The sequence below is a fragment of the Macrobrachium nipponense genome, chromosome 4 (genome assembly GCF_015104395.2).
Source record: "Macrobrachium nipponense isolate FS-2020 chromosome 4, ASM1510439v2, whole genome shotgun sequence".
Taxonomy (NCBI): domain Eukaryota; kingdom Metazoa; phylum Arthropoda; class Malacostraca; order Decapoda; family Palaemonidae; genus Macrobrachium; species Macrobrachium nipponense.
In genome coordinates, this window is record NC_061100.1 from 7,643,347 (window position 1) to 7,658,592 (window position 15,246).

Below are 15,246 nucleotides of genomic sequence, written 5' to 3' on the forward strand. Positions count from 1 at the left end.
GTGTCAGTCGTGACTTCACTGTATTTTCTAGAATCCTCATAATTATTTTCAGAAAGGGCTGTGATGACACTGTACTTAGCGAATGTAAAAGTGAATAGATAAATCACCTTATTTTATGATTTTACCTCTTAAGTGTAGAATAGAAACAGAGAAAGAAAGAAATAAGAAGAAAAAGGAAAGTCCCAACTCTTTCCTCATTCAGCCTGAAGTTTTGCCTTTGCTGAATTCCTTAATGGCAGCCTTGTCGAAGTGCCTAAAAACGGGTCCGTTGATTTACAAGGAGCAGATTACAGAGAAGGGGTGAAAACGTGTATTCAGTGACGGGACCGTTATGGGAGTTTCATTTCTAAAACTAACAGAATTGCTGTCGCGCGTTCCAAGCGCAGGAAACATGCACAGACTTTCTTTCCAGGTTTGCATGGCTTACTTTCACGTCGAAGTTTCGTGTAGCTCATCTACGCAGAAGTTGTATGAGTCTAACAAGTCGTAACTGAACTTATTGCTTGAGGGTTTTTTTATGTATTTTACTTTCGTGCGTCTAGTCAGTGTGTCTGTATTTGCATATATCTTGATACCAACTTGCGTTGGGGAACAGTTATAGTCAGTGACTTAAGGTCTCAAATAGTGTGGAATCCATCGGCCGTCGGTTGACAGACTATGACGCAAGACCAATGTCAAAAGTCGTATAACTTTTATATTTAGGTGTTTGTACATTTATAACTATTTTTTTTTACTCTAAGTTATTATCAAAGTCGAAATCAATCTCAAACACACAACATATCTTTCTGTAACTCGATAAGTAGCTAAATTTGAACGCGATAACAAAACAAAAACAAAAAGAATATGACAAAACACATTTTGTCACGGTTCAGAGGTGCAACATTTCACAGAAAGTTTATTCTTATTGCCCCCTTCATTTCATCCGAACGGTGACTCAGCACATTCTTGACGCCTACAATACATGCCGGTAAAAATGCCATCTTCATCGCCAAGTATAATTCAAGAACAATTATCCTCCAAGTGGAAATCACGTCACGAAAGAAGACAGGAATTGAGCGATGACCTCTTGACCTGGGGTCTCAAAGGCCCAGACCTGGGTTCAGCTTCAGGGCGTTCTTCTAAGTGATAGAATTAGTTGCCTCAGCGCAAGTGAAATGTTTCCTCTCTTATTTGTTGACTTTTTGCCTTCGATATAAACAGAATAAACGCTCATTTCTTCTGCCTTCTCCACATAGCAATGACAAATCGTTTGACCCACGTAAGCAGAGTCAGATTATCACGCGATAATATTTTAGATGAATATATCATCTCTAGGTTTTGAATCTATCAAGACTGGTTTTTCATAATCTTAATCATTTGTTTTGATTTCTATCATTTCTAAACGAACCCGATTCATATCTCTAATTCGTAGCGCAAAGTAATACCTTACTTCGAAGTGTCCAGAAGAACATCCATTTATCTTAGCTCTGCGTATATCTGTCTGTTCTACGCCACTTTTCTTGTTTCTCGAAGTTGTGGCTCGAGATAAATTAGAATTAGACTTTAAATGATTATGTGAAAAGTAAATGACTTGATTGTTAATGTGACGAGCTACTGTTATATCTTATCCTGAAAAAAATTCTCTCTCTCTCTCTCTCTCTCTCTCTCTCTCTCTCTCTCTCTCTCTCTCTCTCTCTCTCTCTCTTTCGATTAAAATACTGTTAGTCTTTGATAAGTAAAATCCTAATTTCTCTCTCTCTCTCTCTCTCTCTCTCTCTTCTCTCTCGATTAAAATACTGATAGATTTTGATGAGTAAAATCCAAATTCTCTCTCTCTCTCTCTCTCTCTGTGGTGTGTTCACTTTGACAGAATGCTGTCAGATTGTAATGAGTACATTCTTAACTCTCTCTCTCTCTCTCTCTCTCTCTCTCTCTCTCTCTCTCTCTCTCTCTCTCTCTCTCTCTCTCTCTCTCTCAGCTAAAAGCTTGTTGACAGTTGCGACGTAAATGTCATAATTATCACGAGTTTTTTGTAAGTCGTCAGTGTTCAGCAAATGAAGGTATTCCAGCCCAATCTTCATTAAGATAAGAGAGACGCGGATACTCGTACGAAGAAGAATGAGAGGCTTCTGAAAGTCGATGAGGGTTTTGTTGCAGTCTGATAAGCTGGTCCTAATGAGAGTTTTTTTTTTCTACTACGAATAATGAAGATTTCATAGATACCTCGAAAAGAATTCCGTGAAGAGCTATCTTAAAAGCTTCAGGGAACAGCTGCCCGTAGAGGCTTTAACAGAGTCATTTGGTATAATGGGAGAAAAAGTCGCAATACTCCTCGTAACTGCCTGTGAGAAATTTTTTTTAAAATGTCTTAATTCTTGTGATATTTTTATCTGCCAAGTCGTGACCCTCGCTAACATTAGATATGTTATCCTCGCATTATTCCCTCGATGAAAAGGCTGCAGTTTTTAAGCATGTACCTACACAAGTCAAGTTCCCACGGAGATTTTTTTTTACATCACCCCTTTAATGATGCAGAGCTACCGTAACGACACCAATTACTGCAACAAAGGAGGGCCCTTGGTAACCCATAATGACCTGAAATGAACCATATCATCCTTTGATCACAGAGAGAGAGAGAGAGAGAGAGAGAGAGAGAGAGAGAGAGAGAGAGAGAGAGAGAGAGCAGGATCAAAATTGACGAGTCAATGGATGACCTTCGCGCTCCTCCGGGCGCGGCACTAATGCCTCTCTCTCTCTCTCTCTCTCTCTCTCTCTCTCTCTCTCTCTCTCTCTCTCTCTCTTCCTTCCTTGCCCTCAACCCTAAACTCTCAACACCTCTGCCCTCAAAGCCGGGCACGAGATGCTAATTACACTAAGGAGAGGGAAACCGAAGTGACCTTCCGTCATACAGAAGCTCCTATCGGTTGACCTCGGAACTCACTTATGAAGGTTGATCGATTGTTTCCGCGGGCTGTCGCTACGCATTCCTTCTCAGGGAGATAAAAGGTAGGCTGTTGTCTGATTTTACCTCTGGGAAAATGGAACGTCACGGATTGTATATACTCGTAGTTATATGGCAGGAAGATCACGTTCCGGAACGTGCGTCGTAAACCGTGAGATTCGGTTATCTTACTTGCGTAGCATCAGAAATGAATGAATGAATAAATAAATAAATAAAAAGTAAGCCGTTCATACACCCACATGTATAAAAGCGTCAGTGTAAACCGTGAGATTCGTTTACCTGATTGACGCAGCGGTAACGTAAATAAATGAATAAAATTAACCATGCACACACGCACATGATATTCCACATATCTGCACACTGTCCTCGGTGACATAAACGAGTCCAAGATAGTAATCCTAATAAGATTTTCATGTCTCACGTAATTCACTCGGTGTTGTCAGGCAAGAACAATAAAATGGAGCAGAATGCTTGTTTGGAGTCATAAAAATCATACATTTAAGTGTATTCAGAGGGATAAATTTTTAAAAGTAGATAAATAAAAATAAAACGGCTTGTCAGAGTTGCGTAATTTTCTTTATTTAATAACGAAGAGCCAGACCATATGAGGAGTCATTCCAAGCGATCATACGTGGATTAATTCCAATCTGTCTCATTCCTTGTAAGACATTAAAAGATAAAATTGCGGTGTAGGAATGCCATCGGGCTTACAAAAAGAAATCGTAAGTGGTTATAAATGTGGCTCATTTGGAATACATTATTAGCTTTTCCTCTCTGGTGTACTATACCTTTTCGTTTCCTCACCGAATTTTTTCTAATGTTCGGTTCTTCCATAACCTTCAAATTATCGGTATTTCATCTTCTTACGTTGCGATAGATCACAACTTAGGTCATCGTGAACGGAAAAGGCGGCAGTCATAAACGAGCAATCGAAGTCAGAAAATGCCGTCTACTAAAAGAACGAACGCTATAGAGCCATGAAAAGTTTCAGCCAAGAGGGAGTGACAAAGCTTAGTGTTAAAAAAGAGAAACAGTCACCAAAGCAAACAATCTGGATCTGGATACATCTGAACTCCACAGACGTCATCAGAAATGCAGTGACAGATGCTTTGACTGGATGAGTCAGGGAGGTTACCTTAGGTCACCTTAACAGGTAGTAGTATATGCAGGACATGAACAGCACTGGCTGCTACCCGTGGTAAACAAGAGGCAAACCGAGTAGAGAGGTGAACGCTGATTCATTCAATGGAAGGTTTAATATGATTCAGTTCGCTTGAGGAAGGAAGTAGGGGTTAGCACCACCCACGTTGTCTAAATCTGTTATATCAAATTGAAATGTGTGACGGCTGCAATACTAGACTGAAGCAATTTGAGCTTCTAAAAAGTTGGTGAAAAAGATACCGGACTTCATATTTGTCAACCAACAGAAAAAGTGGAAGGAAAATTAGAACAATTAAGCAGTTGTATCTTCTTCCAGACATTCAACTGGCCTACCAGTAGATAATTACCAGCACCGTGTAGTTTTGATGTCAGAAAAGTAGTTGATGTGTGAAATAGAAGTAATTCAAAATATGTGAACAGCAATGGTTGGCTGAAGATCGAAGGTAGCAATGTGTATCTTAGAGAAGAGCTTGGCTAGATTTCTTTGATAAGGATGAGGAAATAAGTAATCAAAATTCAACATGAGAAAAGGAAATTTCACTTAAGAAGAGAAATTAGTCGATGGTATCCCCTCAACAACAGATATGAATGGAGGGTCAACTGAGGAATAAAGTCAAATTGAATAGGTAAGAGAACTTTGTGCGATAATATTAAGGATAACAACGAAGGTTTCGCCAAAGGTCAGAAAGACGGAAAAGATCACCAACGAGTCTTACCTTGCAGGCTCTCGTTGTTGGTCCAAAACAAGAGATTTGACATCTCTCAGAAAGTTAAGCAAGGCTCGGAATACTTTAGCAGTAGATAAGTATATATATGTACGTATGTATGTGTATGTCTGTATATATATATATATATATATATATATATATATATATATATAATATAATATATATAAACACAGCAATTACAGCAGCAGAAAATAGCTTTATATTAGTGTTTTGTATATAGAATGAAAGTACATTTATATATATATATATATATATATATATATATATATATATATATATATATATATATATATATATATATAAATATTGCACTTTCATTCTGTATACAAAACACTAATATAAAGCTATTTTCTGCTGCTGTAATTGCTGTGTTATTAGAGTAACAGAAGGTATTTTATCACACATTTTAAAAGCAATTTCATAATATCACGCACATGTCATGGGTGCGTGGTTGTTACATCAGAACAAGAATAGGTACAGCAAGAGTTGCGTCATCTGCCAACGAGCACTGAAAGTTCGTAGTTCTCGGTGTTTATCAAGTTCGAAGGAATGCGTTTTTTCTCGCAGTGCCATTTTTTTAAATTTTTTTTATAAATGATCATTTTTACTGACCCTCAGAACATAGGAACAATATCCATCATGACACTGATATTGTTACTTAAGACGATACCGGTAAATTTGAAAGAAAAACAGAAGAATGATTATTTAACAGCCTCATAAATAAATTATTTTATTCCACAACACATTTTTTTATATGTTCGTTGTCTCTTCCTCTTGTGACGCCCACTTTTTTTTCTATGAACATGAAAATCAGATTCATCTCTTGAGAGTGGCAAAATCCTTAAATCACGTTCTAAGGAGACAGATGTTCACAAATGTTCATCTCGAACGGTTTTAGATTAAATTAATGTTAGAGAATGATTGAAAGTTAAAAGAGATTCATAAGGAAAATTCACGATATATTGGGACAAACATTGTCACAAGATTTTTAGTGAAAAATTGTTTGAAAAACACTGATGTAATTACAGATGAAGAGAATACTGAATGTGCTTGCCCGATATTTTCTAGTGAATGTGATATATTAATAGAAAACTTCTAACCAAGATAAGTTATGATACATAGCAATGTTGTATGCATTATAGTCCGTGGAATCACTACCATGACGCACTTTTCAGTCTGTGACATGAGTATCTTTCGGTAAGTAATTACGAAAGCAAAATATATCAATTTTAAAAAACAGAGCCAAGCAAGACATCATTATTTCACTGGACCTGACATTTTTACATTTACACGGAAATTTATGATTTTCTCATGTTGTTTCTCAAAACTAATTTCCTTAACGAAGGTTAGTGTTATTTTTCATTTCGATTCAGAATCTGAACGTAACTGGTTTGTTAAACGTTTCAAGTACTACCAAAATAGGTAACAGGTTTCGATAAAAATGAACACAGAGAATCGACCAAAGATTTGTCAACAGCAAATATTTATAATAAATAGTCCTCTTACTTTTAGCTTTCCTTGATATCGAGCAGCTGAATACTTGTCATCAACTTGGAAGCTGCAGCTAGCTCTCAACACATTTCGTCGAAATGAAACATCGAGAACAAAGTTTAGCAGAACAGGTAGCATGGCGGAGGTTATTGTTAATATTTTTTATTCGGCGATAAAGAAGAAATAAAGAGACATTACTCTTACTGCATAATAAACTGATTAAGTTCTAAGAGGAAATACCAGCTTATTCTGGAAGCATACATCACTGCCGCTGAACGGAGGCGCGGTAATCACTCGTTTATTCATTTGGATAGAAAGTGTTTTCCCATTTTCTTTTAAAATGTATTTGCTGAGATATGTAGTTCAGAGCGATTGACAATTATGCCCCTTTTCTCGAAACCATTGCATTTCTGTTCTCTGTTCGTCGCCTGCTGGAATGAACAGACTTGATTTATGATATAGCATCGTGGTATCTTGATAGTGTCATAAATTTGAAGAAGAAATCACGGGCCTTACTAAAATTGTATGTGACAGTTCTGTTAACATTATTGAAAAAATGAATCCATAAGTTGGAATAGCTGCCTTCATGCTATATAGGCCCAACTTACGAGACAAAGACAAACTACCCGTCAGGATATTTTCATAAAAAACACTCCTGAAATTTGGAATATTAAGAATGCAAAGAAAAAAAAACATGTAAGAAGACTGTTTTTCATTAATTTGTTTTTCATATAAAGGACATGTGAAAACTTCGTAAGGTTCTTTAAATCCTGCCCAGAATCATGATTGACGACATACGGGCAACGACACCGTGTATTCAGTTAAAAGATAATGTACTGTGATATTATCTGCAATTTCAAGAACTTATTGCCTAATGTCCCATTTAATCGTTAGTTATCATCTCAAATGAGTGAGCAGAATATAATCGACTTGTGAGGAGTGACTTAGCACAGTTACAGACTGAATTTTCAAAGGTCTGTAAGATTACTTTCAGATATTCGGGTGACTACGTAAGATGTGAGGTTATCAGAAATATTTCATATTATTTGATGGTTGTGTTCAAGGTTATTATTGGCCCGTAGGTGTTCACAATTTGGGTGCCCTGTGATTTTCTTGTGTATATTATGTGTTCTACGTTTTCCAAATCAAATTTCTTAGGTACATTTGGCGCTGACCCCATTTGTCTTCGAGCAGCGCATCAGGAGGTTTCATGAATGTCATTACTACATCACCGAAACGACATTTCCTTTTCATTTAACGTGTCATCACTGGAAACGACATTTCTTTTTCCTTTCACGTGAAAGGGAAGAGCTGCCGTGCCTTCATTTCCAGCAGACGGAACCGGAGCCGTGATCCTCAAGGAATTTCTCCATCCTTTCAGAATCGGTTCCCTCAGAGGCCGTTTTCGGGGCCCTTAGCTTCACTGTTTGACTTTGGGCGGCCACCTCGTCCTACAAGACCACAACGCCCACCACCTCCACCATCACGCCGCCCTCCCTCTCCTCCCCTACCACCACTCCAGAGTAATAGTATCTCACCTCCCCTGACATTTGGTCCAGTGAGTACAATAGGCTCCATTGTTAGAAGACCAAGTACACAAGTACAAAAGTCACATTAGCAAACTGGACAGGTACACGTTGGTCACACTGGTAGAGAGGAAAATTGGAAAGATGAGTGGTTGGACCCAAGTCTGGCTCTATTGACAAGGCCTAATTGTTTGTGTGTTTGTTTGCGCCTACGTACGTCTGGTGTCTTTATCTGAGGTGTAGATGTGAGTCAATGCGAGCTTAGATTCAAGTGCTGGAAGAGCGTGAAAGGTAACTGGGAAATGTGGTATTGTCTTGTGGTGAAACTGCTGTAATTAGCCAGTACTCACAAGAAGCCAAGAGGGCGATAAATGGCTTTTGATAAAACAGGAAATTTTGAATGTCAGGGATAATATGTCACTGACTTTAGCCGTAGACTAAGTCCATGAGAGTCTGTTGGATGAAGTACATATTTATTGAAATAGAATAAGAGTAGACTGATATTCCAGATGAGAAAGTGGTGATGGTGTTTTGAAAGTAAATGGAAATCGGAATAGTGGAATGACCTGATGTTATTGTGGTAAATGGAACTACTAAGATTGTATGCTTATCATGGATTAATGTTGGTGTTGGAATGATTGGAGAAACAAATGACATGACTAGAGAGCCAGTCATTTTGAGAGATAAATAGGTAGTGGATTTCTAAAAATAATAATAATAATAATAATAATAACGAGAGAGAGAGAGAGAGAGGAGTGGAAAGCTGCAACAAAAGGATAACAGGGCGGCTTAGACTTGCAGAGAGAATGGAAGAAGGAAATTTAGAATTTTTTCAAAATATTTTTATAGAGGAATGATTGGGAGATTCCAAACACGTTGACTGATGGAATAGGAAAGATGTTTAGAGCATTGAGGATGGCATACAATAATAAATTGAGTAATAGTGTCTTGTCAGAACTAAAGTAATGCTACTGTTTAAACCTCTGAGTGCTTGCAGTGTCACTGAAGCAGTGAAAGTTTATGTGCATAAGGACTGCAGACATTAGTCAGCATTTATATTGTTAATGACATAGTGAATGATGTCCTCTCTCTCTCTCTCTCTCTCTCTCTCTCTCTCTCTCTCTCTCTCCTCTCTCTGTATATGTGTGAGGACGCATTGTGTTGAAAGAACAACACTTCACATGAAGAACCATTGGTACACTTGCACCTGTAGAAGTTGTCATGATTTGAACTGTTGGATAAGTTTGTATATACGTATGTATGTATGTAAATATCCGTGTACGTATGCATAGTGAGTATTAGGATGGTAGTCTTATACATATTAGCTTAATTTAGCCTTACATGAGTATCAGTTTTAACAGTCTGACCATTAACCTACCTTACCTCCTTGGGAAACCGTCCTTCCAACAACTTACCCTGTCAATCAATTCCCTGAATCCCCTTCTGTTCCATTAAAAAGAAAAATCAAAGGTTGTGAATCTCAATGGTGCTTCATCTTCCATCATACTTTTTAAAATTCTCTTGTGTTGTGGGGTTCTGTTCTCAGATGTTTAAAATCTTCCTTTCCTTCGGCACTGACTTCAGCCTGAATTCTGTTTCTGTGGAGGTGTTTCTGTTGCTGTCACTCAAAGTGTCTTCCTGGTAACTTTGAAGACATTCCCCGTAACGTTCCAGTTTGGGTAGCAAGAGGCTTTCTTCAGATTATTTCCCGCACTTGCGGCCTCTCTTTTAGATATAAGGTCATAAAGGGATTGGTGACCTCCATTGTCGGAGTAAATGATTGCAATAATTTTCTCCTGTCACTACTTTGAATATATTTTTTAATGTAAATGAAAAGCAGACATTTTCGTAGATTGTTTTATGGGTGGCTGGGTCACCTAGTGTCGATCCTTTCTGTAAATACATTTCTTTAGATTTTAGACATGCTTAAGCCAACTTCATAAAAATGGTAAAAATATTATTCTTTCTAATCATGTGAAAATGTCTGTGACACCCATCTCTATACTATTTAGTTTTTTTTAATAAACAATTAATAATATTTCGCCCTACACTAGCACTTTTAATGAAGCACATCTTACAGTGTCAGTTCGCATAAATTACGTATGGGCTATGTTACTGGAATGTTTAACTCCAAAATAAAGAGGCCTGAAGGCCTCACTCTCCATACGAGGTTGTATCACTACTATTGGGGACAGGTGTGTGTGTGTGTCTGTTGCCTCGTGTAACGGTGAGGGCTCTGGGGTCGTGTGGCCAAGGGCTCTGAATTGCACGGGTAGATAAGGCTGTTTCATGTTTCCTAAAACCTTTTGTAAATTCCTCAACGTCCATTTCATTGTCCTGACGATTCCTAAAACCCAACATGTTTCCTCCATAATTATAACTCATTCACTTGAAATCTAGCTCTCTTAGCCATGTGGCCTTCTTACAGGGGAGCCTCTGTCTGTGCTAGACAGTGGGCCGACTCTTTCTTTATAAAAAAAATAAATAAATAAAACCAGACTTGTCTGGTTGGGTTCATGGTGGGATTGCATATATGGTTGTGAAGAGAAATAGATCCAGCTGGCTTCATGAACCCAGGAAGCGATAATGGCTTGAAGAGATAGCCAGAATTTTTTTTAGCTGGTTTTTCTATGTATGCCATATTATCTCTAAATGACAGATTTTCTTTTATTTGAATAGCCATTATGACATGAAAACAGGTACAGTGACGAATATTGAAATATTTATCGAACGAAGGATTTTTGAAAGAAAATAATTCATTGCGTATAACATGGTATGACTGAATTACTTTTAACTGTTTATTGAAGACTTCTGTTTCAACGAAAGTATTTAATCTCAGCATTCAACTTGATGCCTCTACTCTCGATGAACACTTGTTTTCACGAACTCTAAAGAGTAATCGCATATATTATATTCAAAACTTACTTCTCACAGGCATGCTTTTGCACCCACCCAGTAGTTAACCTCCATTCTGCACTTCCACCAATATCAATGATCTTAAAATTAGTCTATTTTTAATTGGAGTTAACTTGCTTTCAAGTCAGCGGGCTTTAGTATGACGAATTGTTAAATAGACATGTCCTCAACCGAGAATTCTACTGTATAAGACCTGCATATTTCTGATTTTGTCTGCTTGTGAGACCAAACGTCCACATTTAAGCTCCTCGTGTTGCAGGTTTTGAAGAAAAATGACGTGGAATAATGGATCATTTGCATCCTTGGTTTTTTTCTAAAGAAATGTCTGAATTTTACTTCTTTTGCAGATCGGTGGTTGCACACACAAGACACCCTTCGACTCACTGTAAACTTTTTAAATTCTATCTCGTTCCTTCTCTGGGACGCTATAATTATTATTATTTTTTTTTTTCCTATCCAAACTGTACCATACAACCTTCCTTTTAACGTAACCCAGTTCAAGCTCGAACCCGTTGTTGTTCAACATCAAACAGTCATGGTTTTCTTTTCTTATCTCACTGGTCCTGATCTTTCATACCCCCTCCCTTTTCTGCTTGTGCAAAGAGACTGTATTTCGGGATGAGGGTGTACGAATGGACACTAAACATTGATGTTAATTACCAAGACCTGTTCCAACTTAAATCAACCACAGTCACCTTACCTAGTTCCGGAGTTCCAGTACCTAAACGGATCCTGCCACCTGTTAACACTGTCCCTTCCCTCCCCCAGCAGTCATCCCATATGAATATATATATATATATATATATATAAAATACCTTTCAGTGAAATACTATCGGAACCGCCTTCTTTCGTACTGATCCTATCCTTCATTGTAGTTTGAACGTCCTTCATAAAACAGTACCTTTCATCATGTCATACTCAGTAGATTAGACGCGATCCTTGGTTGATGGTAATACAGTATGTCTACTTCTGATCCTAAGTATTTCTGGGGGCTCTAGGCCTTTGGTACCATTCTTTTATAGTGTTTTATAAAATGTATAAACCCTTGCCTGTGTCACTTTGATTGGGATTCCCTGTAGACCTCAGTAGTTCATTGCACTGTTTTCATCGGATGGATAAACATTAAAACTTATTCTTGATTTTCTGCTTTCCAAAACTGCTTCAGTAGTATTCATTGCTTTGTTCCTCAGAAGGTAAAGTATCACTTAGTTTAGTTGATATTTATCTTTCAAGTTTTGATTTAGTCTAGTTGATAGATATCGTTCTTCAAGTTTTGATTTAGTTTAGTTGATAGTTATTTTTCAAGTTTTGATTTTAAGTGGGTCAGAAGCAAAGTTGCCGCATTTTAAAAGAAAGTGGCCGCTTCTACTGAAAATTGGGTTTTGTTCAGTTCGTGTTATAAGCTCAGTTATTTTCTAATTGTCAATATGTTGTTAAAGTACGAGTCCGATTTTGGGAGCAAAAGATTGCTTAAATATTAAAAACTTATTTGAAAGCTGGCATTTTGGATCAGTGTCAGTTTTGTTTGGAAAAACCTCTGGTAAAATTGACTTTATGAATAAATGAATGAACCTAAGTTACAGCAAAACCTTTTATTTCAGCCTCCAGCGGCGCAGCAGTTTTCGCCAGCAAGACCAGCTCTGTCAGCGCCGCCACCAAGCTTCCAGCAGACGAATGACCTGTCATTCAGACCGCCACAGGTCGTCACTTCGCAGAATCCCATCATCAGCGTCGACGGATTCGGAGCTCCCCGACCCGATTCGATAGTTAGCATATCTCAGTTGCCTTCCCAGCAACAGGCTAGACCCCTTCTCCCTAGGCCGTCGCCTCAACCATCCCCACAGCAGTTTACAGTAACTTTGTCCTCTTGCCCTCCACCTTTAATTGGGCCAAGTTCCAATAACATTATTGGCATGACACCTCCGCCACCGCCTGCACCGAGCGTTCCACCAACCCCCCCGCCCACTCCACCGCCCCTCCCACCACAGACTACTGTGGTAGTGACGGTAACGCAGCCATCAACCATTGGGCCTCTCGTTCCCATTACAGCACGGCCCAGTCGGCCACTGTCGCCTCCTTCCTCTAATGCCTTGGATGATTTACTTGTGAATCCTGTGCCTTCTCTAAATGCCGGCATTCTACCACTGGCAAACGAAAAGCCATCAGAAACACAACTATTCCCTCCGTTTACTTGATCTGGATGCCATGTAGAATTAGGCTATATCTTTAATGTCTCAACCAAATCACTGTAATAAGTGTTAGAATTTAAAAAGGTAGAATTATAAAAATCTAATATCAGAACCACAAGTGCTGACACGACAAAAGTCTGGAGGGTTCTAACATTCTGCTTTTAGTCACAATTCGATTAGGCTGTGATTGCGGAGAAATGGAGTTCTAAACATGTGTTAGAGTTATATAGCTGTCCTTTGTCAAAGCAAAGGCAAAAAAGATAAAAAGAAAGAGTTATTGCGCCAACGATCCTTTCACAGGAACTGATAATCATAAGGCAGACTGTCTGATGCTTCCTCTCTTCATCTGCCACATGCACACGAAATTTGTCTGCTGTGCATTTGGCACTTGATCATAGACATCCGTCAGTAACGACGTTGATTTAACATATATTTTAAACCCCCTATATCTGTTATAGTTAGATTAAGTTGTGCTTATTTGTACCTAAACCCTATAGTCATTTAATTCTAAGTGGATTGACAAACTGCTGCATGACGAGCATTCATGGATCGAGTGAGGTAAGGATAAGGATCGGTGATCACTACCGCTTGTTACAGACTTCAGCGTTTTATTAGACCGATAAAGTGGATCAGTCTGATAGACCAGCTTTGGTCCGGTAGGAAGCCCTCCAAAAATGCAGAGGAAAGGTAAAAATGAGATGTCGAGGTCTTGAAAATATTTAAAAATTACTTTCTAAAGAAGGTGTTGTTGCAAACATTATAAATGTAAGCAATAAGATAATGACGTCTTGCTATTTATAATAATAATAATGGTACTTAATCCTTGCGGTAGTGATAATTGTAGCTGATATTGATTTCTTTATTTTCCTACGACTAAAAAAATGCACTAACGTGATCTGTTTACTTCAAATTAACTACTGATTATCAATTATTAAAATTGGAATTCAGTATTTTAAAAATTATCTAAGTTCCAGTGATAAAATATTTGATGGTAAGTTACTGCAAAAGATTTGGAGGAGCATGCTGTAATGTATCTGGGTGTGCAGTTAACATTGCCATAATCGTAATTATTATGAATATTACTTGAGAACTGAAGTAACAAACTGATAACTCACCCTAAGTGAGGTTGTTGTTAACTTTATCTAACAAACTGAAATATCACAGAGTTACGGAGAGTAAAATTACAGGATACACACATAAGTTGCATTTATCAAGCCTTGAACAGAAGATTAGTCTTTGTGACATATAAGGCAAAGATGACTTCTTCTTTCGGATATTGGTTTAAAAATTAAAAAAGGATAACGAGAAACGAGCGTAGGGGTGCGGCAGTGGCGGTGTTACCTTAAGGTTATTGGCGTTACTGAGACATATTGCTCAATATTTACGCCTTTCTTCATTCTTGAACAGGTCGAGCTCCTCCGTTCCTCAAAGAAACTATAGTGAACGGAACCTTTTCAAGATCCAGAAGTTTTTTTTTTTTTTCATATTTCCCTGTGATAGAAAAAAAAGTTCTTCCTTTTTCCTAGTTTCCAAGCTCGATACGAACCGATGAATACCGATTGAGAACCTTGACCAAACGTCATTTACTGAGTTCTTTAAATGTTATCACCAACTGCATGAATCTGTACATTATCATATAACTTGTATAAACTGTATATTTATTCTTTGTAAAGAAGGTAATCGATATGCAATTGTATTTAAACTTGTCTTTAGTAAGGAAAGCACCACATCATTTCCTTCTTATGTATAATAGGACCTTAAGTCAGATTCTTTTGTTGCAGAATATAATCTTGTATTGTGCGAAAGTGGTATCATTCACCTAAATTCAACTTTTTTTTTTTTTACATCGCATGATGCTTTTTAGTTACATACCCTAACCCGAATGCTTCGGGGTGTTAAAATTTCTAAAAATTCTGCCTAACAGCCTCTGCTGTGAAGCCATTGTGTGCCCTTTTTATTGAAAATGAATTATGATGTTTAGTTGATTTAACAACTTTTTCCCCGTTTAATTCATGTATCATGTACCAATAAGCTCATTAATCAAGCTGTCATGGTACATTATGCAGGTTTTCAGTCAGGAAAGGACAAGGTGCTATTATTAGTCTGCGCACATGCACTACAGTAATAAATGCAATAAAACCCAAAAACATGCTGTGGATGATATCCTAACATTTTGGGATAATAGGTGGGGCAATTTTAATGAATTCCTCTCAAAATTAAATGCATTAGTGCCCATCATCAAATTTAAAGTTGAATGGGAAACAGAAAACAAAATTCCTTTTCTTGATGTTTTA

The 15,246-nt window shown here is 37.8% G+C and overlaps 1 protein-coding gene across 1 annotated transcript in view; it reads left to right on the forward strand.

Annotated features, from left to right (window-relative positions):
• The window catches only part of LOC135210673 (uncharacterized), a 35,195-nt gene extending 20,448 nt beyond the window's left edge, over positions 1–14,747 (forward strand). The window contains exons 3-4 of the mRNA XM_064243451.1: positions 7,703–7,879; positions 12,365–14,747. Coding sequence (XP_064099521.1) covers positions 7,703–7,879; positions 12,365–12,958 — 771 coding nt within the window. The 3' untranslated portion in view covers positions 12,959–14,747. The remainder of the gene's footprint in view (positions 1–7,702; positions 7,880–12,364) is intronic.
• The last annotated feature ends 499 nt before the right edge of the window (positions 14,748–15,246 follow it).